This window comes from Capricornis sumatraensis, chromosome 16 (genome assembly GCF_032405125.1).
Source record: "Capricornis sumatraensis isolate serow.1 chromosome 16, serow.2, whole genome shotgun sequence".
Taxonomy (NCBI): domain Eukaryota; kingdom Metazoa; phylum Chordata; class Mammalia; order Artiodactyla; family Bovidae; genus Capricornis; species Capricornis sumatraensis.
In genome coordinates this window covers 43972607-43999204 of record NC_091084.1, presented here as the reverse complement: position 1 = coordinate 43999204, position 26598 = coordinate 43972607, and the positions used below count along the sequence as shown (strand labels likewise).

General features: G+C 43.6%; 2 protein-coding genes across 4 annotated transcripts in view; both read right to left on the bottom strand.

Annotated features, from left to right (window-relative positions):
• Positions 1–417: 417 nt before the first annotated feature.
• On the bottom strand, positions 418–14993 carry LYVE1 (lymphatic vessel endothelial hyaluronan receptor 1). The gene is made up of 6 exons (XM_068988409.1): positions 14783–14993; positions 10990–11161; positions 10744–10883; positions 3549–3854; positions 2339–2417; positions 418–1797 (listed from the first exon to the last, which is right to left on the bottom strand). The coding sequence occupies exons 1-6, from the start codon at positions 14865–14867 to the stop codon at positions 1611–1613; spliced, it is 969 nt and encodes a 322-aa protein (XP_068844510.1). The 5' UTR covers positions 14868–14993; the 3' UTR covers positions 418–1610.
• Positions 14994–20194: 5201 nt separating this feature from the next.
• IRAG1 (inositol 1,4,5-triphosphate receptor associated 1) overlaps positions 20195–26598 on the bottom strand; it is a 118761-nt gene continuing 112357 nt past the window's right edge. For all 3 annotated transcript variants that reach the window (XM_068988168.1, XM_068988170.1, XM_068988169.1), the window contains one exon: positions 20195–23675. In XM_068988168.1, coding sequence (XP_068844269.1) covers positions 23432–23675 — 244 coding nt within the window. In that variant the 3' untranslated portion in view covers positions 20195–23431. The remainder of the gene's footprint in view (positions 23676–26598) is intronic.

Below are 26598 nucleotides of genomic sequence, written 5' to 3'. Positions count from 1 at the left end.
AAGGATCATGGAATTGTGGGGTTACTGATGAGGGGAAGAAGATATTAGCAGTCTAAGAGAGAAAGACTGTAGAGAGAGAGAGAAATTTAGAGACACAGGACAAATGAGAGGTGGTCCTGAATCCCCAGTGTCCTGTGACTCTGAAACATATTGGAATGTAGGACCTAAATACTAAGTAAAGGACTGATTTATGTGTGTATAATTGACCTACTTAAAATAAGCCCATCGGAAGCAAGTAAAGTCCCACATGGTGACGTAGGTTCTATTGGCTTTGTAGATATATTTCAACAACCAAAGTTGTTTACTTTTGCAAACAACAGGCTACTTCATTGCATGGAAGGTATAAGGCCTCAGTGTAAATAAGAGAGCAAAGAAACTTTATAAATGCTTTTATTTTTTTCAGCACAATTATTTCTGCACCTCCCAGGCTTCTTTTGCTGGAAGAAGGAGAGCTAGCGATACATTTGGTAGTGACATCTAAAAAGCATATAGAGGTAATGATGTATTTTTCAGGCATGTTAATAATAAATTAAGGCTTAATGGTTGCCATATTAATGAGAAGATAATGAGTAGGTTAGTATCCGAAAAAAATAATTGGGTTTTGGAAGTAGACAAGCTGGGATATTAACAGTGAAAAAATTGTCTTCATATATTCTACTATACAAAAATTTTGGTGAATAATATTCAATTATGGAATGTAAGAACTTGCACAGCACCTGACATAGAGTAGGCATTCAGCAAATGTTTATTAAACTTTACTGCTTTTTAACACAGTAATTTTATTCACTAATAATTTCTGTAATTTGGATTAAAATAGATATTTGTAAGAGTTTTTTTTGAGGGGGGCAGGTTCTTAAAACAGTATATTCTTCTAGAGAAACTAGCAGCAGCTCAAGAGAGAAAAGTAAGTGTGTGTAGCTTCTGATAAGTGATTTCAATTCAAATTATTCAGAGATAAACATTTGCTCTGTCTGTATTTATAGTCCCTACTGACAAATGCTCCCAACATCCCCAGCATCGTTCTTTTCCTCTATTTATTTTCGCTTTACAGAGATTAGGTCTCACATCATGGGAATCTATGTCTTTTAGTTGCTAAACTTTTTCTTCCTTCTCTCACTCTTGCCTGGCTCAGAAGAACATGCCAAGTGGTAAAAGTGTTTCCTTTCCAGAGCGGAAGAAACAATCTGGGCTGTAGAGTCAAATCAATAGACAAAGGCTTGATGTCAGTGGTTTCTTGACTCTCAACTCACCTATTCTCAGGCAGCATAAAAGCCACTTGACAAAAATGTTCTGCTTAGCTGTTTAGGTCCTGGTGTTTTGCACAAGCTCCTTTCTCCCACTGGGATATTATTAGGACATAACCAGGCTAGAAAGGTTGTAGGAAGCTTTGGAGGTAGAAGGGTAGGATCCAGAAAGGACTGCAGTAAGAAAAAGGGAATTTCCTTTGGTGTACGCCAGAGTTGAAAGGTAGTCCTGAGTTGACTCTAGTCAGGAACCAAGGGTAAACTTGCTTGCTTGGTTCTCTGGTCCTTTTAGGCTCCCCATCTGGGACCAGGATGTGTATCAGGAAGGAAATAAGCCTGAGGTGTGTCCTTTCATTTCTTGCTCATCTAAACTTCAGCTTCCAGGCATCGCACTGTGGTTTTGGGTGGACTCTTGGGCTCCTCTGGTTTTTTATTCATTTTCTTTGATTCCTCATTAGGGTTGCTATCATCGGCCTTCTCCTCTTTTACTACTTTAGTTTCTATCATTTCCTTCTGTTGGTTCTTATTTGTAAAAGGGAATGCCTTCACATACCTGTAGGCATAAACACAAAATTAAAACAAGAGACTTCTATATAACACATAGAACAACAGATAACACTTTGTAAAGACCTACACTGGCATAGCACACTGGGTTCCTTTATTTCAGAGAGATGCTAACACATGCATGCATGCTCAAATACCTTCACCTATCCTGACCTGAATGGATTCATTTAGATGGGATGGTAGGTTCACAGGCCAAACTTTAGCCTGGTCTCAAAACCCTCTCATCAAAAGCAAAGAACTGAAAATCAAATAAAGCATATCCATTTCCTCCTAGATGCCAGTCTTTTCATTTCTTGATATTCAAAGGGACAGCTGTTGAGCTATATCTTCAAGCTGGATAACATGCATGTGCTGAAATAGTAGGGAAGTTTGTGTGGTAGGGAGGACAAGTGAGGTGAGGGGGAACATGTTCACTGTATGAGGACTGCCATCTCCATTTGGAAAAGGGAAATGCTAATAGCGACCTTGGATAAACAAAAGATAAAGATGCGGCAAAAATGATGAGACCGACCATGCGCCAACAACCCCACCTTTTGACGTAGCAGACTGCAAGGCCAGCTGCGGCAGCAAAGAAGAGGAGCGCGAGCACCAGCAGGGCTGTGGGAACACCTGGGGAGACAGAGACAGGGCTTGTCGGTCTTCACACCGACATTGCTGCGGGCTGGTCTTCTCACGACTCACCCTTCCACGTGATGGAGACCACAGACAGAGCAAGGGAAGAGCCTCCTCTGTGACCACACAGGGGCCACTTAGGGTGTTAGGCCCACATGCACTTCTTTCTTTCTTGCCTATGGAATCCTTGGTCTTGTTTCTCTCGCACTCTCTACTCAGTTGCAATATGACAGAGTCCGATTCCTGTCTGTGGCCTTGAAGATGATAAGTTTGGAGCAAATTAAGTGCAAGACCCTTCCTTTTAAATAGGAAAACCAACTTACTGGTCATAGGCATTTAAGGTGTCTGGATATATTTTTAAAACTTCTGCATATGAATAGATAGTAGTTTATTCTGAAAAGTCTTTATATTTTAAAAGTGAAGCTATCTTATTTTATTTTTTTAAATGTAGATTTTTATTACATATCATTCTTGTCCATGTATAAGAAGAAAAATAATTGGTTAAGGTCCCCCCAAAACTTCTTCATATTTGGAGTCCATTTGTTTTTCTCAAAATCATTGATATCTCCATATCTCATACAATACAATTCCATGAAAACTTAGGGGATATGTATACTTCTTAGAAAAGTGTTTTGCTGTTGTCACTAGAATTTTATTCCAAGCTACTGAAAAGTAAATCTATTTTAGACTCGTGGTGGTGGTGGTTTCACTAAGTTGTGTTCAACTCTGCGACCCCATGGACTTTAGCCCCTCAGGCTCCGCTGTCCATGGAATTTTCCAGGCAAGAATACTGAAGTGGGTTACCATTTCTTTCACCATGGGATCTTCCTGACCCAGGAATCGAATTTGCATCTCCTGCAATGCAGGTAGATTCTCTATTGCTGAGTCACCAGGGATTCCCTTCAGACTCATGATTTTTAGTTTAATCATTAACGTTCTCTAGAGACCTCAAGTTCTATGACTACATGAAATTTGAATTTGCATCAAGATTTTATTTGCATTAATATCTGTCAGGTCCTGAGTGCCTAATCTGGATACAGGCTAGTTTCTATGTATTGTCTGTTATATGTGCGTGCACACAGACACACACACACACACACATGCACAATACAGACAGAAAGTTTTTACCTCCAAACCCAACAGCTTCATTCTTGAAGGCTGGTCTGTTTTGAATATCTGATTCTCTTTCTGTAGCTGTGGTGCTAGTCTCCATAAAAGCTTCTGTTATGCAAATTAATTTTCTTTTCCGTGGAGTAGAAGTGGAAGCCAGAGGGGGAGCCACAGTCGTCGTAACATAGTCAGGACCATCAGTAGACAATGCTGAGTGTGTACTGTCACTGACCGTCATTTTCGTTGTGTATGTTTCAGTTTCAGTGTTGAATAAGGGATCATCGGTGGTGATAATTTCCGGAAAGCATGAGTTAATCCAAGTATCTGTCCAGGGAGGGGAAAGTAAAATAAGAAGTACGTACTGAAATAGCCTCCTAAGTGGCCTGTCTGCATCTAGTCTTAACTTTCCTCCATTCTCTTCATACTGTAACAGGGACGGTCTTACAAAAATGTGAATCTAATCGTATCACTTTCTCTTTGGAATCCTTCCCTCACTATACTGCTCGGCCTATGAAGTCCTTCATGACCAGAGCCTGCTGACATGGCCTGCCTCACTTGACCAATCTTTCTCTCATTCCCCTTGCCATAATGGAGTTCCTTCGGTTCTTTGATGTGCTTTCTCTCACAGTCAAGTCTGACCAGGATGCTTTCTTCACCTGTAAGAAGCCACTTTTTATTAAGCTTTTCTTGTCCTTCAGGTCTCAAACTGACTCTTTCTTTCTTAGACAGACTTGAAGGCCAGTCTGGATCCCTTGACTTGCAGGCTTGTACCTCCTGGTATTTCCTCTGTCATGGTTCTCTCTACATTGCTCCCCACTGGACCCACGGTTCTCTCTACACTGCTCCCACTGGACCCATGGTTCTCTCTACACTGCTCCCCACTGGACGCACGGTTCTCACTACACTGCTCCCCACTGGACCCATGGTTCTCACTACACTGCTCCCCACTGGACCCATGGTTCTCTCTCACGACACTCTCCCCACTGGACCCATGGTTCTCTCTCTCTACACTGCTCCCCACTGGACCCATGGCTCTCTCTACACTGTTCCCCACTGGACCCATGATTCTCTCTACACTGCTCCCCACTGGACCCGTGGTTCTCACTCACTACACTCTCCCCACTGGCCCCATGGTTCTCTCTCTCTACACTGCTCCCCACTGGACCCATGGCTCTCTCTACACTGCTCCCCCCTGGACCCATGATTCTCTCTACACTGCTCCCCACTGGACCCGTGGTTCTCACTCACTACACTCTCCCCACTGGACCCGTGGTTCTCTCTCACGACACTGCTCCCCACTGGACCCATGGCTCTCTCTACACTGCTCCCACTGGACCCGTGGTTCTCTCTACACTGCTCCCCACTGGACCCATGATTCTCTCTACACTGCTCCCCACTGGACCCATGGTTCTCTCTCTCTACACTGCTCCCCACTGGACCCATGGCTCTCTCTACACTGTTCCCCACTGGACCCATGATTCTCTCTACACTGCTCCCCACTGGACCCGTGGTTCTCACTCACTACACTCTCCCCATTGGACCCGTGGTTCTCTCTCACGACACTGCTCCCCACTGGACCCATGGTTCTCTCTACACTGCTCCCCACTGGACCCACGGTTCTCTCTACACTGCTCCCCACTGGACCCATGGCTCTCTCTACACTGCTCCCCACTGGACCCATGGTTCTCACTCACTACACTGCTCCCACTGGACCCACGGTTCTCTCTACACTGCTCCCCACTGGACCTGTGAGCTCCTGGAACAGGCCTCCCGTCTGTCCTGGTCACTGTGGTCTGTGCACTCTGCCTGGTACATAGCACGTGCTCAACATCTGATGATTGAAGGAAGGAAGGAAATGTGAAATGAAGGAAGGAGTAGATGGGGAGGCCAGACATGCATTCCTGACACCACTTCAGGACAAAGATCCACTAAAACCAGATTGTTCCGTGGTCATTGAAAAAAAAATGTTTTTAAAGGAGGTGGGGGACAGAGGAGGGATGTTGGTTTTCTCTCCAATCTGTTGAATGTGGTAGAGAGGAAACTAGCATGTGATGAATATCTTACTCTTGAGTCAACCATGGTACTTCATTTACAATTTTATAAACCCCTCATTTGTACAGGAGAAACAGAAATTCAGAGAAATTGAACACCTTGTAAGTGTTAGAGCCATGTGATATATTCCAACATGCATTTGTATCTCTTTTAAATCCCTAGTTATTTGTGAGAGTGGGTAGCATCGGCTGGAATTTTAGCCATAAAGGAAAAGTTATTCTATTTTTTTTTAAATTAAGTAAAAATTACCAGCCAAGTCTGTGGTGAGTGTGATAAAACATTTTGACCCCACATGCATTCAGTCAGTGTTTTATACTATTCTTTTTACTTTGAAAAGACCTCTATTCAAATAGGCATCATCCTTGGCCTCTGCCCTGGACTTGGGAAGGCAGCTCTGCTCACCACTATACCAGTAATGCTGCCCTGGACTTACGCTACATTTTCTATTCTTGAGCACATGCTAAGTTCTTCCTTCAAAAAATGAGCATCTTCAAATATCAGGAGGAAAGGCATACTGGACACAATATACTGTGCTCAGAACTGAAAATACAGAATCAAATAAGGGGGGATTCCTGTTTCCTGGAGAAGCATTTTGATGAGAGTAGGGAGAGATAACTGGGGATTCACAGATGAGATGGTATGAACAGCATGTGGAGGGTTAATGTGCTCATTCAGCAAATATTTAATAAGCTCCAACTCTGTACTAGGCACTAGGGACATAGTGCAAATAAGACAAAGTGCTTGTTCATAAGGGGCTTATATGTTACTGGAAAGAAGGATATAGATAATAATAAAAAAAAAACCAACACAAAATAAGCTAGAAATTTCTGAAGATGATAATTGAGAGGATAATTAAACAGGATCAAACTAGAAGAGGCAGGAATGGGAACAGATACTTTGGATAAGGTGATAAAAGTGTCTCCTTGGGGAGGTGATACTTAAGCTGGAACCTGAATATTAAAAGTAGTGTGCCATTGACGATCTCAGGCAACAGCATTCCAAGTGAAGAGAACAGGAAGTTCAAGAGCCAGAAAGTGAATAATCTCGGCACGTTTGATGATAAGAAGGCCAGTACGGCTGGGATAGAGCTCCAGCTTCTCTAATATGGAAAAGGATATCCCAGTCAGTCAAAATGGCGTGACCCAAGATTCCAGAAATTTGAAAGTGTAGGCATGTCAGAAAATGACAGGGCACACAATGTGGCTGGCGTGCAGGGTGTGTCTATGTCAGGAGCATGAAAGACTGCAAGGGGGAGATGAGACTGGCAAGATAGGCGGGAGAGTATTAAGAGTTAAAACTGCATGGTGAAGAATTTGGAATTTGTTCCGTAGGAGAAGAAATTTTCAACTGGAGTTGGCAAATTTTCCAACTGATAGATAGAAATGCTCATCTACATCCAGTTTTATGTGAAAAAAAGTCTTCATAGTTCACATTAGATTCTCAGGTGAAAAGCCGACCCAAAGCTCTGGAGCAGAGGAGGATGTGTGTGGAGGATGAAACAGAGATGAGAGAGTAAACACGGTCATTGTTACTTAATTTTCAGGAGCCAACAAACAGGTTATTGCAACTGCACAGAAATAGGAGAATCCAGAGTATCTAGAATTCTAGAACTTACATCTTAGAGATCTTGGCGAGAGAGACGGTTCTCAACTCTGACTGCCGGTTAGAATCATCTGGAGAACTTTGAAGACATGTTCATTTGAAGGACCCACCCTGGGCCTGGAATGTTACTGTCACGTGGTAATCACCAGGAAAGGTGACGACAAAGTCACCCAAGGCCCAAGATTTAAATCCTAGCTCTGCCCCTTAGAGACTGTTAACACAGCAGAGCACACTTGAGTTACCTCTCCTGGAAAGCAGTAGTGGTACCCTCGTGTGATTCCACTGAGGAGTAGTGAGACAGTAAGTGTGTAGGGCCTAGCATCATCTATGACACGATCGGTAAGATCTATAAGAATTGATTTCCTTTGACTCCCTGCTCATTAAGATTAGGCAAAGGCTGCCATGTGAGGGAGCATCAGCAATCCGGTTCCTTACCAGTTGAGGGCACAGTGTGTCTCACCCGGAAGTGATAGGACCTGGGTCTTCTTTCCCTCCAAACAGTAAATATAATTTCTCTAGAATATGCCAAATCCTTTGATAGATTATTAAACACAGTATGGTTGGCGCACAAGAGGAAAGATTAGGAATCAGGGGTACAGAAAGTCTTCCTGAAGAAGAAAGTCTTTATTCAGACTTGAATAAAGAATACAAGTCAGTTAGGTGATGAGAGGATAAGCATTGTGGCAGACGGAACAGCGTGAACCCATGGTGCATGCCAAGCATTAAAAGCACTTTGGTCTGATTCCCAAAGCTCACAAAGACAGCAGTAAGAAGATAACGTCCGGAGTCAGGTTTCAGGTTACTCTGATCCTCAGAGCCTGTAAGATAGCAATAAAAAAGAAAGCTACAAAAACAAGGAAGCATAAGTTAAATCCAGGTCAGTGGTAAGATGAGGGCTAGGGTAACTCTGATCCTCACAAAGGTGGCAAACAGAAGCAAGTGAACTTAATTTATTTTAAAAGGGTAGCAAATTTTCTCAAGTCACTTTTATATATAATTCTCTGACAGTACATTCTCAGAGAGATACCTTCTGAGGACTAAAAATGCAAATGAACTGCAAATTCCATTCAGTAGGTTTATTATCTTAATAATGTTTTTTTATAATTTTGAAAATATTATAAGATAAGAAAATATATTAAGATTATTTATTGAAAACAATAATTTTCCATGTAAGAGAAAAAAGATGCCAGTGTGTATACATATGCACATATATATTCCTAGTTGCCCACTAAAAAGGGCTGAGAAGCAATGAAAATGAGAGTATTAATTAGAACAAATTGCATGCAGATTTTGGTTTCTAATTAACCTTCCCCATTAAAAAGGTCTCTTGGAGAAATAGCTATAAATGGCTGATGCCATGTCTAGGATAAAGGAAGTACAAAGTGAGCCTGTGACATGCTGTTATGACAGAAAGCAATGACTTGCTCAAATACTAATGGGATGAAGGACACAAAAGTCAACTAGCAGGGGTTTCCACTTGCCAAATGTGGAACAATTTGAGCATCAAAAAGAATAAAGTAATAATAATTGTAAAATTGATGACAACATATTTAACACACAGACTAAGTAAAATGCTATGCATCCATGTGATTACAGTATTAGTACCATATGAATTATAGTATTAGGGGAGGGAGAAGATGTGTGTGTGTGTGAAAGAGAAAGATTCTTCTTTATCAAAGAATGCCAGCTAATAGATGTAGAAGAAAGAATGTATTTAGAAAATTCACATTTTGTAGCCCTGCATATAACTGATTCCAGCAAGGATCATCAATGTCTGCTTGAACTATTAGGTAAAATATGATTAGGGGTATGCATGGTGCCAAAATATCACACTAGAGGTTCCCTCCTCATTGCCAAAGGGAAAACAAATCTGAGTTCATTAGGGAGGTCCAGCACTCACCATCTTATTCAGGTGATCAAAGTCAGCATGTTAATGGTGCGATATACTGACATTCAGTGCCTTTTGTTAGGATATGATCTAAAGTACACAATATCTAACCTATCAAGTATTTTCGCCCAAACTAGTCACTGTGTGTCTAATCAAGCCTCTATACTTGACTCTAAGAATATAGAAAGCATAGAGAATGGAAGCATAAGTTAAATGAAACCATGAGGAAACACGCAAACCTGAGTCATCTCCCTGGACTTCTTTTCGTTTAGTCCAGAGGACTGGGTGTTTGTTTATCACACTGACAGCTGGCAGGAAGGGCGGGCATTTGAAAGGCCAGGCCCTCTGACAGACGTGCACTGGCTGCCATATAAGCAGGCAAACAAACCACCAATTCCCCAGCCAAAAGTGATAGGTAGATGAGGTGGGGAGAGGAGGATCGTGAAAAAAGTGGTAAGAAGCTTATGCTCTAGTCTTTACATAGCTGGAAGCTCACTGTAAGACTTTGAACAAGACAAACCTCCATTCTGAGCTGTAGTCATTTCATCTGTGAAGTAAGGGAAGTGCAAAATCTCAAGACTTTTTGAGGCCAAGGCCCCATAGTTCATAGAATCGCTTGGATCTAATTGCTGCCTTTGGGCAACAGAACATTGCTGGTGCAATTTTACCTCCTGGATCTTAGAGAATGACCACTGAGCCACTGACCTTTAGAAGGTCAGATTTATGAGTATGTGCGAAAAGTAATAAACGAGACAGAGGTTCTTATGATAAGTGGAGAACAACTGTTTAGTCAAAAGCTTTCTCAGAAGTTACTTAGGTAAAGCACTTGGGCTAAGGCAGCCAAGGTTTTCCAACAAGGTTAAAGGGATGACCGTGAGCAAATCAGTTCTGTTTTCTAGTTTCAATTCCTTCCTTCATAAAATGAAAATTGGGTCTTGTACTTAAAAACATCTAATGTAGCATTTGAACTTCCACTCCTGTAAAGGAATGTGGGATAAACGAAGGAGATCTGTGTGTGAGTCTTCATAGTAAGGAAATCTTAGATCATGTACTTACGTCCTCTAACCTAAGCTTTTTCATTTGCAAAATAGGGATGATAAAGCATACCTCCTATGGACATTGTCAAGGTTTAGTGAGATAAATTAGTATATCGCTTTGTCCATTGGGTGTTTCCTTCCCTTCTTCCTGTTTATCTTGTGGGATGAGAGGAGGGGATGGAGCCTCTAGGGGTACCCTCTCCTATATTGCCAATCTGTCATGTTTCTCCTAAATTTTTCCTCTGAGGGGGACACTGCCACCTCTAGCCTTGTCAAAGAGGCAGTCTTGGGAGGATTCAATAGACATCACCGAGACTGCTTCTGCAGCTGCTCAGGCTTACTCTTCTCAGACTGGTCATGGTGGTGGTGGTTTAGCTGGTATCATGTCCAACTCGTGTGACTCCACGGACCGAAGCCTGCCAGGCTCCTCTGTCCATGGGATTTCCCAGGAAAAAATACTGGAGTGAGTTGCCGTTTCCTTTGCCAGGGGATCTTCCCAACCTTGGGATCAAACCCGCGTCTCCTGCTTTGCAGGCAGATTCTTTACCTCTGAGCCACCAGAGAAGTCCTGGTTACAGAGCTACTGAAATCCAGACGAGACACACCACGTGGAGAGACCGCACGTCTAACTCACCAGATGAGTTGTGACAATAGGCCCTGTGCCTACTGCCGAGTGAACTTCTCCAAATCACGACGCCTACCCCACTCTTCCCACACTTGGGGTTGGAGATAATTCGAGGGATGACCACGAACTGATTTTTAACCCATCCATAGCTGTAACAGAATATGCAAGAATTGAATGGATACATAGATCTCTTGTTGCTGAACAGGAACACAGAGCCAGCAAAGCTCCCACAGTGATTGTGAGTGTGTTTCTCACCTGCAAGTCTCAAAGCCAAATTTCCGTGCTTCTTCAACCTGGTCTTGGTTGGCCAAAGTGAGTCCCACAAGCCTACAGGCCTCCTGGGCTTCTGTGAAATTCAGAAGCGGCTGTGTCTTTTTGGTCACTAGGGTGACCCCCATGATTCTGCATGGTCCTGAGACGGAAAGTTCTGCAAAGGAATCACAAAGCCCCTCAGTGTGCTGTGTCCTTGTCTCAGCCCTCAGGCTCTCCTTCTGAGTAGAGCCTCACTGTCAACACAGCAGCTGGGACTGGAGTTCAGAAATAAGAGGACACAGATAAGGCAGGTAGGTGCTAGCCTGGATCCATGCTGTACCTCTCACCGGGTCCAAGTCCATCCCCCCTCACTGAGTTCAGGTGCCTTGTTCATTACATGGAGACTTTGGCTCCTAGTTCCTGGGCAAAGGCAAGTCTTGGGGATGCAGCTGCTGCAAACCTTTTTGGAGTCTATAAAATGAGGGGTCTGAGACTCTGAGAAAGATGAAATCCAGGGCTCTGCGTAAACATGATAGCAGTACTCCCAACTAGTGTGGGTTGGAGACAGCACTGTTTCTGAGATGGGCTGAAAAATGTTGTACTTGTTATAATAGAATGTGAACTTTCTCAGTCCCAGGTCGTCTCTGACCATTGGGGGGCAGGCTTACGCAGAAGTTCCTGGAGGAGTCAGCTCGTAAAGCTTGCATGGCAGAGAATCTAAATAAAGGAAATGGAGTTTTAGAGTCAGACCTGGATTCGAATCTAGCATAGATTGCTTGTCAGCTCTGTGAATTCAGGCTGGTTACTTCATGTGTTTGAGCCTGTTTCCATATTTAGAAAACAGAAAGAACAACAGTATCTACTGTATAAGGCGGTGGTGGTTTAGTCACTAAGTTCTGTCCGACTCTTGTGACTCCATTGACTGTAGCCCACTAGGCTCCTCTGTCCATGAGATTCTCCAGGCAAGAATGCTGGAGTGAGTGGGTTGCCATTTCTTTCTCCAGGGGATCTTCCCAACCCAGGAATCAAACCTGGGTCTCCTGGATTACAGGCAGATTCTTTACCAACTGAGCTACAAGAGAAGCCCACAGCATAAGGTGGTGAAAGTGAAATGAGTTAACTCAAATAAAAGTGCTTAGCACAGTGCCTGTCACATAGTAGGAGCTCAATAAATAATAACATAGTTTCATTATATCATCTTCAAAGCACTCTAGGTTTAGTTTGCTAATGATTGATCTCCCTAGGGAAGCTGAGGCAGTCGAACAGTTAAGATGTGAATAATATCTTACTCAAAATCTAATGAATCTGAGAGTTCTGTTGATCCCTTTTCTCTGGATTCTGGGATTTATAGACCTGTATGAAGTTTCAAAGTTGCATTGCATTCAGGTACTTTATTCCTACTGGGCTTCACCCTCGAAAGTTCATGAAAGGACATTTCCTGAGTAATTACTTAAACACAGATCTGTGCGTTGGATGCCTAGTCAAATGTTTGACCACTGTCTAAGTTGGTGTTTAAAGGAAGTTTCTTCTTGCAAACATGCAAAGAGCATTTCTAAGTACTCCAGGCGACCTTGCTGTGGAGCAGGGGACTGGGGGAAAGGAAATTAATATGATGTATGGCATTTGTGGATAACCTTATTTGCTTCCAGACTCTTCTCTTGCGGAGAGACTAGAGAGCCAACACCCATTATGAGTGTTTGTGACAGAACAGCTTCTTATGACTGTGTTCACTAATGCTAATACCTACACCAACATTGATATTAATACTAATGCCAATGTTAATTCCAACTTCTATCATCTGTATATGACACTCTGTGCCAAACCCTGACTCTTCTGACAGAAAATTGAATTTCAGGGAGATAAGCACCTTTCTCAATCCAAGGATATAGAGCATTTAGGTGGAAGTTTGGAGGCGCAAATCCAACCATGATTGATACGAAAATCTCAGTTCTTAACTAGGACACTGTTCTGCTTCTCGCTGTGCAATGGGGAGAAGATACACACACACAGAGCTAGAGCTGAACTCTTGCAACACACCATTTGTCCTGGAATTTGGCTCATTTAACTCATAAGCTTGCTTATGGCAGCGTCATTGGGAATACTTATAGAGAAGGTACTAATTACACTGTAAAGTGGTCTTGATGCTCTCTCATCACACATCATTTTTACTCTAAATATTATTGTTATGAGTAATGACAGTAGACCTAGCTTTGACCATTTCTTCTCTTGCTAATTGGCTGTGTAACCTTGGGGAAGTGTTCTCAGCTGTGAAAGGGGGGTGGTTATATCTTTACAGAATATTTGTCAGAATTTTTAAATATATAACTTGTACCTAGTGGAGGCTGGGTGCATAAGTGGGCAGTTGACAAATATTCATAGATTTTATGCTTTCCTATGTAAGGACAAAAACAGGGAGCTGGAAACTAAGGGATCCTCCAGTAACCCCTTCCTTAAGTTTTCTTAGAAAATTGCAAGTGTCATAGAAAGAGTATATACCTAGGAATCAGACAGAGCTGAATTCAGACCCAAGCTTTATTATTTACTGATTTTACGACATTAGGCAAGTTGCTTGGCCTCACTGAGCCAGTTCCTTCATCTATAAAACATATTATTAAGAAATATATATGCATACATTTCTTTTATATATATTTTACATACTGTATATGCAATATACAAAAATAGGCCCTCAAAAATACTAGTGCCCAATCCCATCTACTTACCTTCATCAAGCACCTCCTCTCTAATCATGGCTCTGGATAACTTTCAGTTGTTTACAAAATTTTAATTTCCTTAGGAAAATTTTGCCATTATTGAGGATGGTCCGAAGAGTGTGATGAATCAGGGTCAAAGGACAATTTCCATAATAGTTTGAGTATTAATGGCAGTATTTTGGGGAAAAGTGACGAGTCTCCCCAGGGGGATGTCAAATAAGTTTGTTACTTTCTAACTTATTTGAAAGTAACATATTCTGGCATTTGAAAAAAAAATCAATCCTATAACTCTAACCTTTATGAAATGGAATGCAACAATATCTAAATCAAGTCTGGAGGTCTGTTCCCAACATATTTTATACTTCAGAACATCTCCCAACAGAGGAACACATAATTTTCCTGTTAAAGTGCTCATATTTTCATTTGCCCAGAGCTGTAATGAGTGATTTGTGGTCAAATTTTTATTTCTATTTTTTTGCCTACAGTGCAGAGTGAAGTTACCGGTTAGGCATCTCAAAAGCCCAGAAATCATTTAAGTCATTCCTTTGGTAGGGAGCTGATAGCTAATTTTCAAACCTGTATTTTTTTTCAGTTTTTTTTTGTTGTTGTTAATTTGGTGTTTATTGCATATTAAAAATGTATGCATCCCATGATAGTGTAGTAAAACTAAAATTAAAACAATCACACTGACACTTCCAAAGACATAAAACAGGCCAATATTCTGTGAAAGTTAACCATTTCCCAGGCTTCATGATTGCTTAAAGTTTTTCACAATCATTCTTTGCTCCTTCAATGAAGCACTTTTAAAATCAAGTGATCTCTCTTCATTGTGTCAAAATATTTTCATTAAAAATATCCCATAGCCAAAAATAAAAGTCAAGATAACATAAAGGTAAGTGAGAATCATCTTGGTGAAGCTGACAATATGGTGAAAACATTTCTGCCAGGACAATCCTACCAATGAGATCTTCTATTGACACTGAGGGCCACCCCCACCCCAGAAATTCAGCAAAGAAGTTAGTAGACTTTGGACAATATGCAGCATCTTGCTTTGCCTCAGGCTGGTCATCTAGTAAGAAACCTACCTTCTGAGCGGAGAGAGCCTTGGACCAGGAGCCTTGTGGTCCAGATGGAGGCAAGAAGCAACCCCAGACTGAAGAACTTGGCCATTGTGCCAGCACCTTCAGAGCCAGAGAAGTAGGTCAGATGAGCACTGGTAGTATCAAAGGCAGACAATAATCACCAGTGGATGGAGACTTCTGGAAATATGTGGGGCCCCCACTGCTCTGCTTCATAACCGAGACATCCGGATTTCCCTGCTTTCAAGCTTCTGACTTGTCAAGGTCACTAGGGGGAAATGAGTGACGTCCTTGAAAGCCCAGGCTGTACTTTGTGGAAGGCTTTCTGGAAAATTTAGCTAATGCTGACTCAGAAAACACACAAATGAGGAAGGCAGATAGCACAGGGTGAACTGCTGGAGGTTTCCCCAATTCTCATATCCCCTGCCACCACCCATGTCCCCCACCAGCTCAGTTCCTACCTGGTTCATTGTTACTGTCTGTGTAGCTGCTCATTTATATCCTTGTAGGAATGAATGTCTCTGTTTCCAAAGGGGACAGAACATGGATTATGCTGCTTTTCCTCCTACGATCAGTGGGGTTTTTATTTTATTTTTTTTAACCCCCCAACTGCATATCCTTGTGATCTGTAGGGAAATGAGGCTAAGACTCATGAAAACAAATGATTATTTAAATACTGAGGGCAGAATCCTCATACACCCTTTCGAGATTTCTTTATTATTTGAAATGTCTACCCCACCATAGGTGATTCCTGCTTCAAAGAAATCAGACACATTGAAGAAAAATACGAAACATGACTAGGGTGGCAATTTATAAAATGAGTAATACTTTACAATAGTAATCACCACAGAGATCCTTTATATAACTTTCTCTTTAATAACTTCTCGTATTCTGGTAGGTGAAAATTCAACTCAGACTTCCCCTTCTTTGTTTGATGAGTGTGAGGCTTTTCTGCACGTGTACAAGCAGTCTGAATGCTCTCTTTTCCCAGCTAGAGTTTCAGTGGTTTGTCTTCCATGGTAATTATGGGATTCTGGCTTGAGAGTAATGCCTTGAGCAAAAGGTTATTAGTTTTCTCCAAAAGGAGTGTCATCTTCAGGAACAGTGTATAGGGATGTCCCTGGTGGTTTCAGTGTTTAAGATACCACGCTTCCGATGCAGGGGATGAGGGTTGGATCTTTGGTTGGGGAACTAAGACCCCATGTGACTCGAGTGTGGCAGAAAAAAAGAGGAGTAGTATATGGGTAACTGCTGAAGCCTGGCTTGGAGAATTTTGAGCATTACTTTACTAGCGTGTGAGATGAGTGCAAATGTACGGTAGTTTGAGCATTCTTTGGCATTGCCTTTCTTTGGGATTGGAATGAAAACTGACCTTTTCCAGTCCTGTGGCCACTGCTGAGTTTTCCAAATTTGCTGGCATATTGAGTGCAGCACTTTCACAACATCATCTTCCAGGATTTGAAATAGCTCAACTGGAATTCCATCACCTCCACTAGGTTTGTTCGTAGTGATGCTTTCTAAGGCCCACTTGTCTTCCAATTCCAGGATGTCTGGCTCTAGATTAGTGATCACACCATCATGATTATCTGGGTCGTGAAGCTCTTTTTTGTACAGTTCTTCTGTGTATTCTTGCCACCTCTTCTTAATATCTTCTGCTTCTGTTAGGTCCATACCATTTCTGTCTTTTATCACGCCCATCATTGCATGAAATGTTCCCTTGGTATCTCTGATTTTCTTTAAGAGATCTCTAGTCTTTCTCATTCTGTTGTTTTTCTCTATTTCTTTGCACTGATCACTGAGGAAGACTTTCTTATCTCTCCTTGCTGTTCTTTGGAACTCTGCATTCAGATGCTTAGAACTGTGAACTTCCAGATGTTCAAGCTGGTTTTAGAAAAGGCAGAGGAACCAGAGATCAAATTGCCAACATCCCCTGGATCACCGAAAAAGCAAGAGAGTTCCAGGATAACATCTATTTCTGCTTTATTGACTATGCCAAAGACTTTGACTGTGTGGATCACAATAAACTGTGGAAAATTCTTCAAGAGATGGGAATACCAGACCACCTGACCTGCCTCTTGAGAAACCTATATGCAGATCAGGAAGCAACAGTTAGAACTGGACATGGAACAACACACTGGTTCCAAATAGGAAAGGAGTACATCAAGGCTGTATATTGTCACCCTGCTTATTTAACTTATATGCAGAAAACATCATGAGAAATGCTGGACTGGAAGAAACACAAGCTGGAATCAAGATTGCCAGGAGGAATATCAAGAACCTCAGATATGCAGATGACACCACCTTTATGGCAGAAAGTCAAGAGGAACTAAAGAGCCTCTTGATGAAAGTGAAAGAGGAGAGTGAAAAAGTTGGCTTAAAGCTCAACATTCAGAAAACTAATATCATGGCATCTGGTCCCATCACTTCATGGGAAATAGAAGGGGAAACAGTGGAAACAGTGTCAGACTTTATTTTGGGGGGCTCCAAAAATCACTGCAGATGGTGATTACAACCATGAAACTAAAAGACTCTTACTCCTTGGAAGAAAAGTTATGACCAACCTAGATAGCATATTGAAAAGCAGAGATATTACTTTGCCAACAAAAGTCCGTCTAGTCAAGGCTATGGTTTTTCCAGTGGTCATGTATGGATATGAGAGTTGGACTGTGAAGAAGGCTAAGTACCGAAGAATTGATGCTTTTGAACTGTGGTGTTGGAGAAGACTCTTGAGAGTCCCTTGGACTGCAAGGAGATCCAACCAGTCCATCCTAAAGGAGATCAGTCCTGGGTGTTCTTTGGAAGGACTGATGTTGAAGCTGAAACTCCAGTACTTTGGCCACCTCATGTGAAGAGCTGACTTGTTGGAAAAGACCCTGATGTCGGGAGGGATTGGGGGCAGGAGGAGAAGGGACAACGGAAGATGAGATGGCTGGATGGCATCACTGACTCGATGGACATGAGTTTGAGTGAACACTGGGAGTTGGTGATGGACAGGGAGGCCTGGCATGCTGTGATTCATGGGGTCACAAACAGTCGGAACCGACTGAGTGACTGAACTGAACTGACATGGGTAACTAGTTCTTTCCTCTACAAATGGTATTGGTCATGAAGTTAGATATTGGTGTGGAAGAAACCAATAAGAAAGGAGAATCTGCCCTGCACTGGCATAGAGCACTTCTACATAAATAGGGTTTGTTTGTGCTCACTCAGTCATGTTGGACTCTTTGCAGCCCCATGGACTGTAGCCTGCCAGGTTCTTCTGTGCATGGAATTTTCCAGGCAAGAATATTGGGGTGGGTTGCCATGCCTCCTCCAGGGCATCTTCCTGACCCAGGGATCCAACCAGTATCTCTTGCATCTCCTGCATTGGCTGGTGGATTCTTTACCACTAGCACCACCTGAGAAGCCCAGAGACCAGGGGACTTACCTTAATACACCTTAAATAGCTGTAGTTTAGACCTCATTACTCGGGTGAGCACAAGACCTACGCTACAGGGACCTCAGAAACAAAATGACTCTATCACCATGGAGCCAGGGAGACAGGAAAACAGGAATTGTGTCCTCTTCATCATTATCCTTAAAGCTAGCATCACACCTGAAAGAGAGTTAGCCTTCAAGTACCTGATAAAGTATTACAAAGAAGAAGAAGGAAGGAAGACAGGAAAGGAAAAGAGAATTAGGAAAGGATCTCCCTATTCAAGGTCAACTGCACTATGCAAAATAACAGGAGTGATGTCTCACATTCAAAAGTTCCAGGGAGTGAGCTGTAGGGGAGGTCCTTTAGACGTTCTGCCAACCATAGTTTCCTACCTTCATTTAGATCCTGATTCTGCTTCCTAGGAGAAAGGCCCGCGTCCCATGTCCACTGTTCTCTGTAGCTCTTCATTGGATAGAATCTTCCTTGGCCACATTTGTGGTGGGAATTGCAAATTCCTCCAAGGCTACTTGTGGGTAGCACAGTTTGTACAGTCTGCTTTCTGCTGATGTAAGCTTAGGATGCCAAAAGTTGTTTTCTAACTTAACAACTGAAGGACTTTTTAGTCGTGGCTTGTATCTCTTTGTAAATACTACTCCTTCCCAAACTTAGGATTCTGGTCTATTTGCTTCCATTTGATTTCATGTGCCAGTAATCATACCCCAAATCCTTTCCCAGTCACAATTCTCAAGATGTTTCTTTCTTTTTTTTTTTTTAATCTCAGCCCCATGCCCCTCTCTAATTTAGTGGTGGCTATTGAAGTTCATTTGAAACCACAGATGGAAGGACCATATTCTGACTCTGACCTTTACCGTAGGGCTGGTCTGATCTGAATTCAACTAAAAAGTTCTACTTGTTCTTTTTCACTCAAAGCTCTTTTCAGTCTAATTGGGTTTTAGAAGCAGTCAGGGTTTCTAAGTCTTCAGTTTAGCAACTCTGTATCTTTTTCCCTTTCTGTTTCAATTTATCCACTTCTTTCCCAAGTACTTCTTTTTCTTGCAATCTCTCTCAAAAGTTAGCCAAAAAGGGTTCACATACTTCAATACTCTGATTCTTTTCAGCCGCTTCTCCTAGAGCTATAGCTTGCCCATGGACTGTCTTTTAAGTTATCATGGGTAAGCCTTTACCTATTATTTTTGTTCTATTCACAGCACAGGTCACCATATTTCCAGTCCCTAATATCAGTGTTCTGGTTTCCTGCCACTTGACTGCTAAGTCAGTGTCTCCTATGTTGAAAATTTGTTCTTGAAGTTCCCTATTTCTGCTTCTGTATGTGTTAGTCAGGGTAGGCTAACTGCTATAATAAACATTCCTGAGTTTCTGTGGCTTAATATGCTAAACTGTTATTTCTTGCTTATGTCAGTTGAATTCTGTGAGCGCCCATAAGACTCAGCTTCTACTTAGTGGGGCCAGCAACTTCTTGGACCTCAGGTTCTAAACTGAATGCCCTGAATCTGGCAGGCAGAAAGGGGACTGCAGGGAATGCAAGGCACTAGGCAGGAGAGTCTGTTTAGGAAACTGGATCTGGAAGGTTCACACTGGCCTGCCCCTCTCTGCAAGAAAAAACGAAAAAAGATTGTCTAATGGTAGAAATCAGATTGGTGAAAACGTAGCAGTCTCTATCACAGAAAAATGTATCAAAAAAAAAACACGACACATAGACCAGGAAGATACGGGAAACTAGGGTCAGGAATGAGGATGAGAAGCAGAGGAATTGATTGAGCCCCTGGAAGGGATCTGGTGACCTAAGGACTGGGGACCTGGGAGGCACTGTCGCCCAAGGTAGATTCTAGTTCAGGGTTAGGCAAGGTTCTGACTCAGCTCCACAAAATGAGGAGGCATTCGGCTGCTGCCAAAGGTTTGGAAATGTGCTTTTATTTTCAAACTCAGGTACATGACACTCTATAGTTCAATGCTAGCACATCTGTGTGAGGTTTAACAACATTAGGAACTGCCAGCCAGTGATACATAAACCCCGCATCTCCGATCTCTCCTCTTACTCTGCCAGGCTGTACGCGGGAGTGACACAGAAAGTGAAGGTCCTTTAGGAGGGGACATCGCGGCACCAACAACGGAGTCCTAGGGCCAAGCAGAAATGTCAGACCCCAGAGGCATGGTGAAGGAAGGGAGCTTTTATTTCTGATCAATATCACTCACTGTTGGGCATACAGGGCCTGTTTCTCTCCACTTCACTGCTGCTTTGGCAACAGTTCCAATTGCATTAGGTCCATCTTCGCTTTTAAGAAATACCGAGGAGTCCTGCTTCAGGAATGCCCTTGGTAATGTGATTACTCATTTGCTCCTTCTGGTCACTTCTTGTCCTTGACCTCCCTTACTCATAAAGTCGTCTGGCTGAGGGCCTGATCTGGAAGCATTCTTGCAGGCCTTTCTATGAAGCAGCTGGGGGCTCAAGAGCTCACTGCAGCTCCTCTCCTGGCCTTTGTCTCAACTGGAAACAAAGGTGGGAACCCTGTGGCCAAGCGGGCAATGGGTCAGCTTGGCCCGGTCCTTCTTCAAGGCAGGCTGAGACTGGCCAGCCCAGAGTCCTGCGGCACAGCCATACTCTCCAGAGCTCTGTTTACACCCTGCCTTTGGCTCTGAGGGCCTAAAGCTCCTTCGTGCGTCTGATCCCCCTTGAAGAGGTAGGGCAGACCATCCATCCATGAATCCAATGTCTGTCTGCCTTGATCTGCGCCTCTTTACCTTAATGGCACATCCTTGGTCAACCCTGGCTTGGACTTCTCTTGCAGTAGTTTTCTTGCCACTGAAAAGGGTGCCACCTTCCCCGCTCAAAAAAAAAAAAAAATCAAGCTGTTTTACCAGGGGTCCTGATCTAGGCTGGTCTTTCTGAAAGAAGTGATTGCTTCAAGCCCAACCCTTTAGTTTGGAAATGATGTTGTTAGGTCACAGAGTAGATTGAAAAAATAATAGAATAAGTTGAGGCTAATAAAGATGTGATTTCTCTCACTCACCATTTGAGATGGTGGTGGTGAGGATGCTGGTGCTGGGAAGTATGCAAAACGTCAGCTGTTCCCAGACTGCTCTTCACCACCTTGCACACTCATCTTCTGACCAACATTAAATGACACCCTCCCAAGCATCAGCCACCATGCTAGGCACTTACCCAGAGAATGGGTAAGACATGGTTCTTGTCTTTGAGGAAAAACGCTTGGAAAGACAGACACATAAATAAGTTATTAATATTATGATACACTGTAGTAGTAATGTTCATTAGTAGTAGTAATGAAAATGTTTTAAAAGTGCTGGAAAGTACAGAGAAGGGTATGACCTATTAATGTGGTCTGGTGTGGAGTTGGAGGGAGGCCACTAAAGCTGCATGGAGCAGGTGATTTTTGCACTTGGTCCTGAAGAGTGACTGAAAGGAAAGAGGATTGCAGCAGAAGAAAAATGAGCGTGAGAAAGCAGTCTGGTTTGGGAACCAGAAATGACTTGGAGTGGCTGAAGGGCTACCTGGGGGTGTGGGGCTGAAACAGAACATGTCTAGATAGAAGACCTTTGGAAAAGGCAATTTAGTGCAGGGTTAAGAGCATAGCCTCTGGGACCAGCCTGGCTGGGTTTAACTTCCAACCCCATGGGTATCCTTGGCAAGTTACTTGTGTTTTTGTGCTTCAGTTTCCTTAAGTGAAAATGAGCAGAGTCATAGCTTTTTTCTTTTTCTTGAGGACACAGTAAAGGAATCCTTATATAATACCAGTGTTTGGCTCATAGTAAGTTCTACATAGGGTCAGCAACAAAAACAAATGGCAACAGCAAAACAAAAGCAAAGAAGCCACCATAAATGCCACACAGAAACCAGCACTCCCCAGATCTGATGTGGTAAGAAGGCAGGCAGTGGCTATCCAGGGGGAGCAAGAAGTCAAGCTGCAGGTGGGATTTGCTGTTTTCTGCTAAATAATGGGAAAGCTCCAAGACCTTCACTTGCATTGGGAATCCCACTGAAACTGGAGCCTTGTGGAAGAGATGCACACTTAAACGTGGGCACAGTGAAGTTGAAGCACACCCTGTTTCCTCCTTTCCCAGAGAGAGCAAAGTAGGGGTAGACCATGCTGTAAGCATGCACGTGCGCTCAGCTGTGTCTGACTCTCTGTGACCCCATGGAGTATAGCCTGCAGGCTCCTCTGTCCATGGGATTTTCCAGGCAAGAATACTGGAGTGGGTTGCCGTTTCCTCCTCCAGGGGGTCTTCCCAACCCAGGAATTGAACCTGTGTCTCCTGCATCAGCAGGTGGATTCTTTACCACTGAGTCACCTGGGAAGCCCCCACCATGCTGTATAGCAGCTTAGAATTAACACTGGAAATGGAGACCAGCAAGTTCACCACGCAAGTCATGAGTTTTCAGTGTTTCTCAAACATCGTAAATCCATGTGGAGAGCTCACTAATCAGGTAAGTGCCTGGTGACTGCCCCACACGTGAAAATCTGTGGGTTGGCTTTATGCCCAACACACACCCAGAGCACACAGTTGGAGGACAGTTGACTTCATGCACGTGTGTGCTTTGTGTGTGTGTATCTCTGTGTGTGTATGTGTCTCTGTGTGTGCGTGTTGTATGTGTACAGAGGCATATGTGTTAATTTACATCTTCCCATTTCATTTCAAGCACTGAGCTAAAATCAGCCTAAATATTTTTCTGAGAAACCTTTCCATCTTCTGTAAAGAGCAACTGTGATTGCAATGAGGACGCAGCGAGGCTGAAGGAGAGTCAGTAAGAAGGAGATGTGAAATGGGAAGACACTCATGTTGCTATTCCAAATTCCAGGTCTGATCCTCAGGGCAGAGTTAGCCCTTAGGCACAGTCGTGCCTGATTTCCAATCAGTTGTAGAGAGGAAAACCAGGGAGAGTGGGCTTTTCATGTTTGCCTGTGAGGAAGGTATTTTGTTTCTCCCCAGCCATCTGAACTGGCGCGGCCGCATTCCCTTCTTCTCTTCAAGTCCCCTGGTGATGGCTACTTCTTTGTCCACTGATGCTTTCTGTTGATCCTCCAGGAACATCAGCTATTGTGTGTGAATAGCTCCCGCAGGGGTGCCGAGTGTGAAGGAACCCCTGCTTGCTCCCCTGATGGCAGCAGTGGCATGCCCATGCCCAGGCCTGACACGTCTCGCTTGAGGAAAGGGCGACTGGCTGTGTGCTGGAGCAGGGCACGGCCTGAGTGTTGGGTTTTCTACTGCTCTGTAGGCTGCTCATGCTGGAGTCCTGAGCTCCACCAGGAGTCCCGCTGGGCTGCCGAGCACGTGGATTTCCCAAGGGACCCATCGGCCTGCTCTACGCAAGAGCTGTGAGAACCGTAGAGCCCCAGCACGACAGTCAAGACCAGCATCGCCGCGGCCATCATCCAAATGACTTGCCAGTGCTGACACAGTTTGGGATACATGACTTGTAAGAAACGAACCAGTTCTTCAAGTTTGCTGTCAAATGAAAAAAACAGGTGGCGGGTTTAGTATATTGGACACATATAAGATGCCCCGACCCATACTTCTGTCTGGAATACTTTCCAAGTTGTGTTGAGCCGTGGTTCTCAAACTTACCTGTGCAGAATTGCTTAGCAGTAATTATTCGAAATACCCCAGGACTACAGACTAAGAATCTTCAAAGCTACGGTCTAAGCGTCTACTGTTTAAAACATTTCCCCAGGTGATTCTGATGCTAACAGTCCACATGCCCTCCTCCATTCATGAGATGGTCATTGACATCTGAACTCCCCCAAGGCCCGAGATCCAGGTTGGCTGACCCAGACTCCCATGCATCCATGCGGGCCCAGCATCTTTTCTGTACTTGGTGTCACAACCTGTCCCCTGCCTCCATGTTCAGAGGCATAATTTGTTGTGCTCAGTTCCACATATGACCATGTCCAGAGTGGAAGGACTGTGACGAACTCCTAGAAGACTCCTGACGTTGAATAATAAACGACACAGAACGAGGAACCTCAAGAGCTCACTTCAGACCATCCCAGGGGCTTCCAGAGAACTCCTAGCTCTGGCAACCTCAGGGTGACTTATTCAAGTATTTTCTCAGTCCTAGTAATCCTCCTTCCCAGTAAAATAGAGAGCCAACAGAATTTGCTGTATGGCGCAGGAGACTCAAATGGGGACTCTGTATCAACCTAGAGGAGTGGGATGGGGAGATGAGAGGGGATACATGTATACCTATGGCTGATTCATGTTCAGGTTTGACAGAAAACAACAAAATTCTATAAAGAAATTATCCTTCAATTAAAAAAATATATATATATAAATTTAAAATAAATCTTCCTTCCCAAATATCTCTTCCTCCACTTTCTCTGGTCTCTCCACACTTTTCTCTCTTCTCTCTTTGCCATTCATCCCCTCACCTCTGCTTCTTGCCTGTGTCCCCCCACCCTGCACCCTTGGCTTCCCAGGTAGCTCAGACAGTAAAGCATCTGCCTGCAGTGCGGGAGACCCGGGTTCAATCCCTGGGTTGGGAAGCTCCCCTGGAGAAGGAAATGGCAACCCACTCCAGTACTCTTGCCTGGAAAATTCCATGGACGGAGGAGCCTGGTAGGCTACAGTCCATTGGGTTGGAAAGAGTCGGACACGACTGAGTGATTGAACTGAAAAGACATTTGGTCAGACGGTCCACTTGGCAGAGTCCCTTCTTAAAGCTCTCTGGAGAAGCCCCGGATGCATTCATTAAGCTAGAATTTCTTCCCACCTCCCCTTTCTTCCCACCACCCCCCCACCTTTTCCTTCTTCTTTTCCTGACTGCCTTTCAACTTTTCCACTCTTTTTGTGGCACAGTTACAAGATGATTGAATGGCATCACTGACTCGATGGACCTGAGTTTAAGCAAGCCCTGGGAGTTGGTGATGGACAGGGAAACCTGGCGTGCTGCAGTCTATGGGGTCGCAAAGAGTTGGACATGACTGAGTGACTGTACTGAAAAGACCTTTGGTCAGATGGCCCACTTGGAAGAGTCCATTCTTAAAGCTCTCTGGAGAAGCCCTGGACACGTTCATTAAGCTGGAATTTCTTCCTGTTTCTAATCCCAGATTGATTGATTGATTGATTGATCTAAAACTGAGAATACTGAACATCACCAAATGGAGGAGGTGAGAAGTGACAGGAAGGCCTTCTCCAGATCCTGAGGCTCACGTAGACCCTGAAATATGCAGGCCACTTGCTGAGAAGTAGACAGTTCTAGATGTCTTACAATGGGTAAGAAGATTAAACAAATACCCTCTGTACAAAGGGATTAGATGCTCAGAGTACCTGTCTTGGATGTTAAAGCATTGGTTGATTTCTTTTCCACATGGGAAACCATTGATAATTGTTTCAGAAGCAGTTAAGCAAAGCGAAACAGTGAGCACATGAGCCAATGTGGAAAATTATTGGCTACTTTCATAACTGTAGGGGGAAAGAGAATTTGGAAATGGAAGCTTGTTTTCTTTTGGCACCATTTTGATTCTTTAACTTCTATTTAGATACAGTTGGATGCTATGGCACAGTCTTTCTTTTGGGCTGTATTTTTCTGGGCCCCAGAACAAGCTGCTGGAGCTGGAAGAATCCCACTCTCACTCCATCCTTTAGAGGGATTGGGAAGGAGGAGGGTAAGATAGGCTTTGTGACCCTAAGCTGGTTAGTTATTTAAAGTCTATAAAAATGGTTAGAAATAGAATTCTTGATTAGAAATAGAATTCCTTCAGAAATCAATTTTTGGTTGTTCTGAGTTCTGCCTACTTCTCCACTGGGAGGAGTGAGGTTGCTCCCCATCACCTAGGCCAGGAGATGCTGCGTGGAGAGCTCAGTACCTTGCCGTTTGGGCACATGGTGAGTGGGCTGATGTGCGACCCCCACCTGAGGGATCTGAAGAATGAGAAGCTTGCAGAACTGCTTGATGCCATCAGAACATGGGGCCATGAGACCGAGAACCGTCCTCCCACCACTAGTGGGCCAGAGATGCATATTTCACTTTGACTGGGCATAGGCAGGAGAGGGAGAGCTGGCTCAGGGTGGCATAGACCTGGAAACGCTGCCCAGAAGCTGAGCACAGAGGTACACTTCCAGCTGCCCAATGAGAGAGAGATTGTAAGCAGCTAGTCAGAAGAGCTGCATTTGACCTCACAAAGGGAATTGCAGTTGAGAGATCCTCAGTAATGGTGTGGGTGTGGGAAGGGGGGGCGGTGTGGGGTTCTCTGAAGGTTCCATACAACATCACACTGAACAAAACCAGAAAGTCAGGGGACTTCCCTTGTCCAGTGGCTAAGATCCTGAGCTCCCAATGCAGGGGGCCCGGGTTCAATTGCTGGTCCAGGAAACAGATCCAACATGCCACAATTAAGACCTGGCACAACCAAATAAATTAGTAAAAATA

Coding starts and splice junctions, on each gene's coding strand:
- LYVE1 (XM_068988409.1), bottom strand. CDS start 14,867: ATGGCCAAGTTCTTCAGTCTGGGGTTGCTTCTTGCCTCCATCTGGACC. Junction 10,884..10,989: donor TTTGGCTTTGAGACTTGCAG/GTGAGAAACACA, acceptor ATTCTGTTACAG/CTATGGATGGGTTAAAAATC. Junction 1,798..2,338: donor GCAGTCTGCTACGTCAAAAG/GTGGGGTTGTTG, acceptor TTATGCCTACAG/GTATGTGAAGGCATTCCCTT.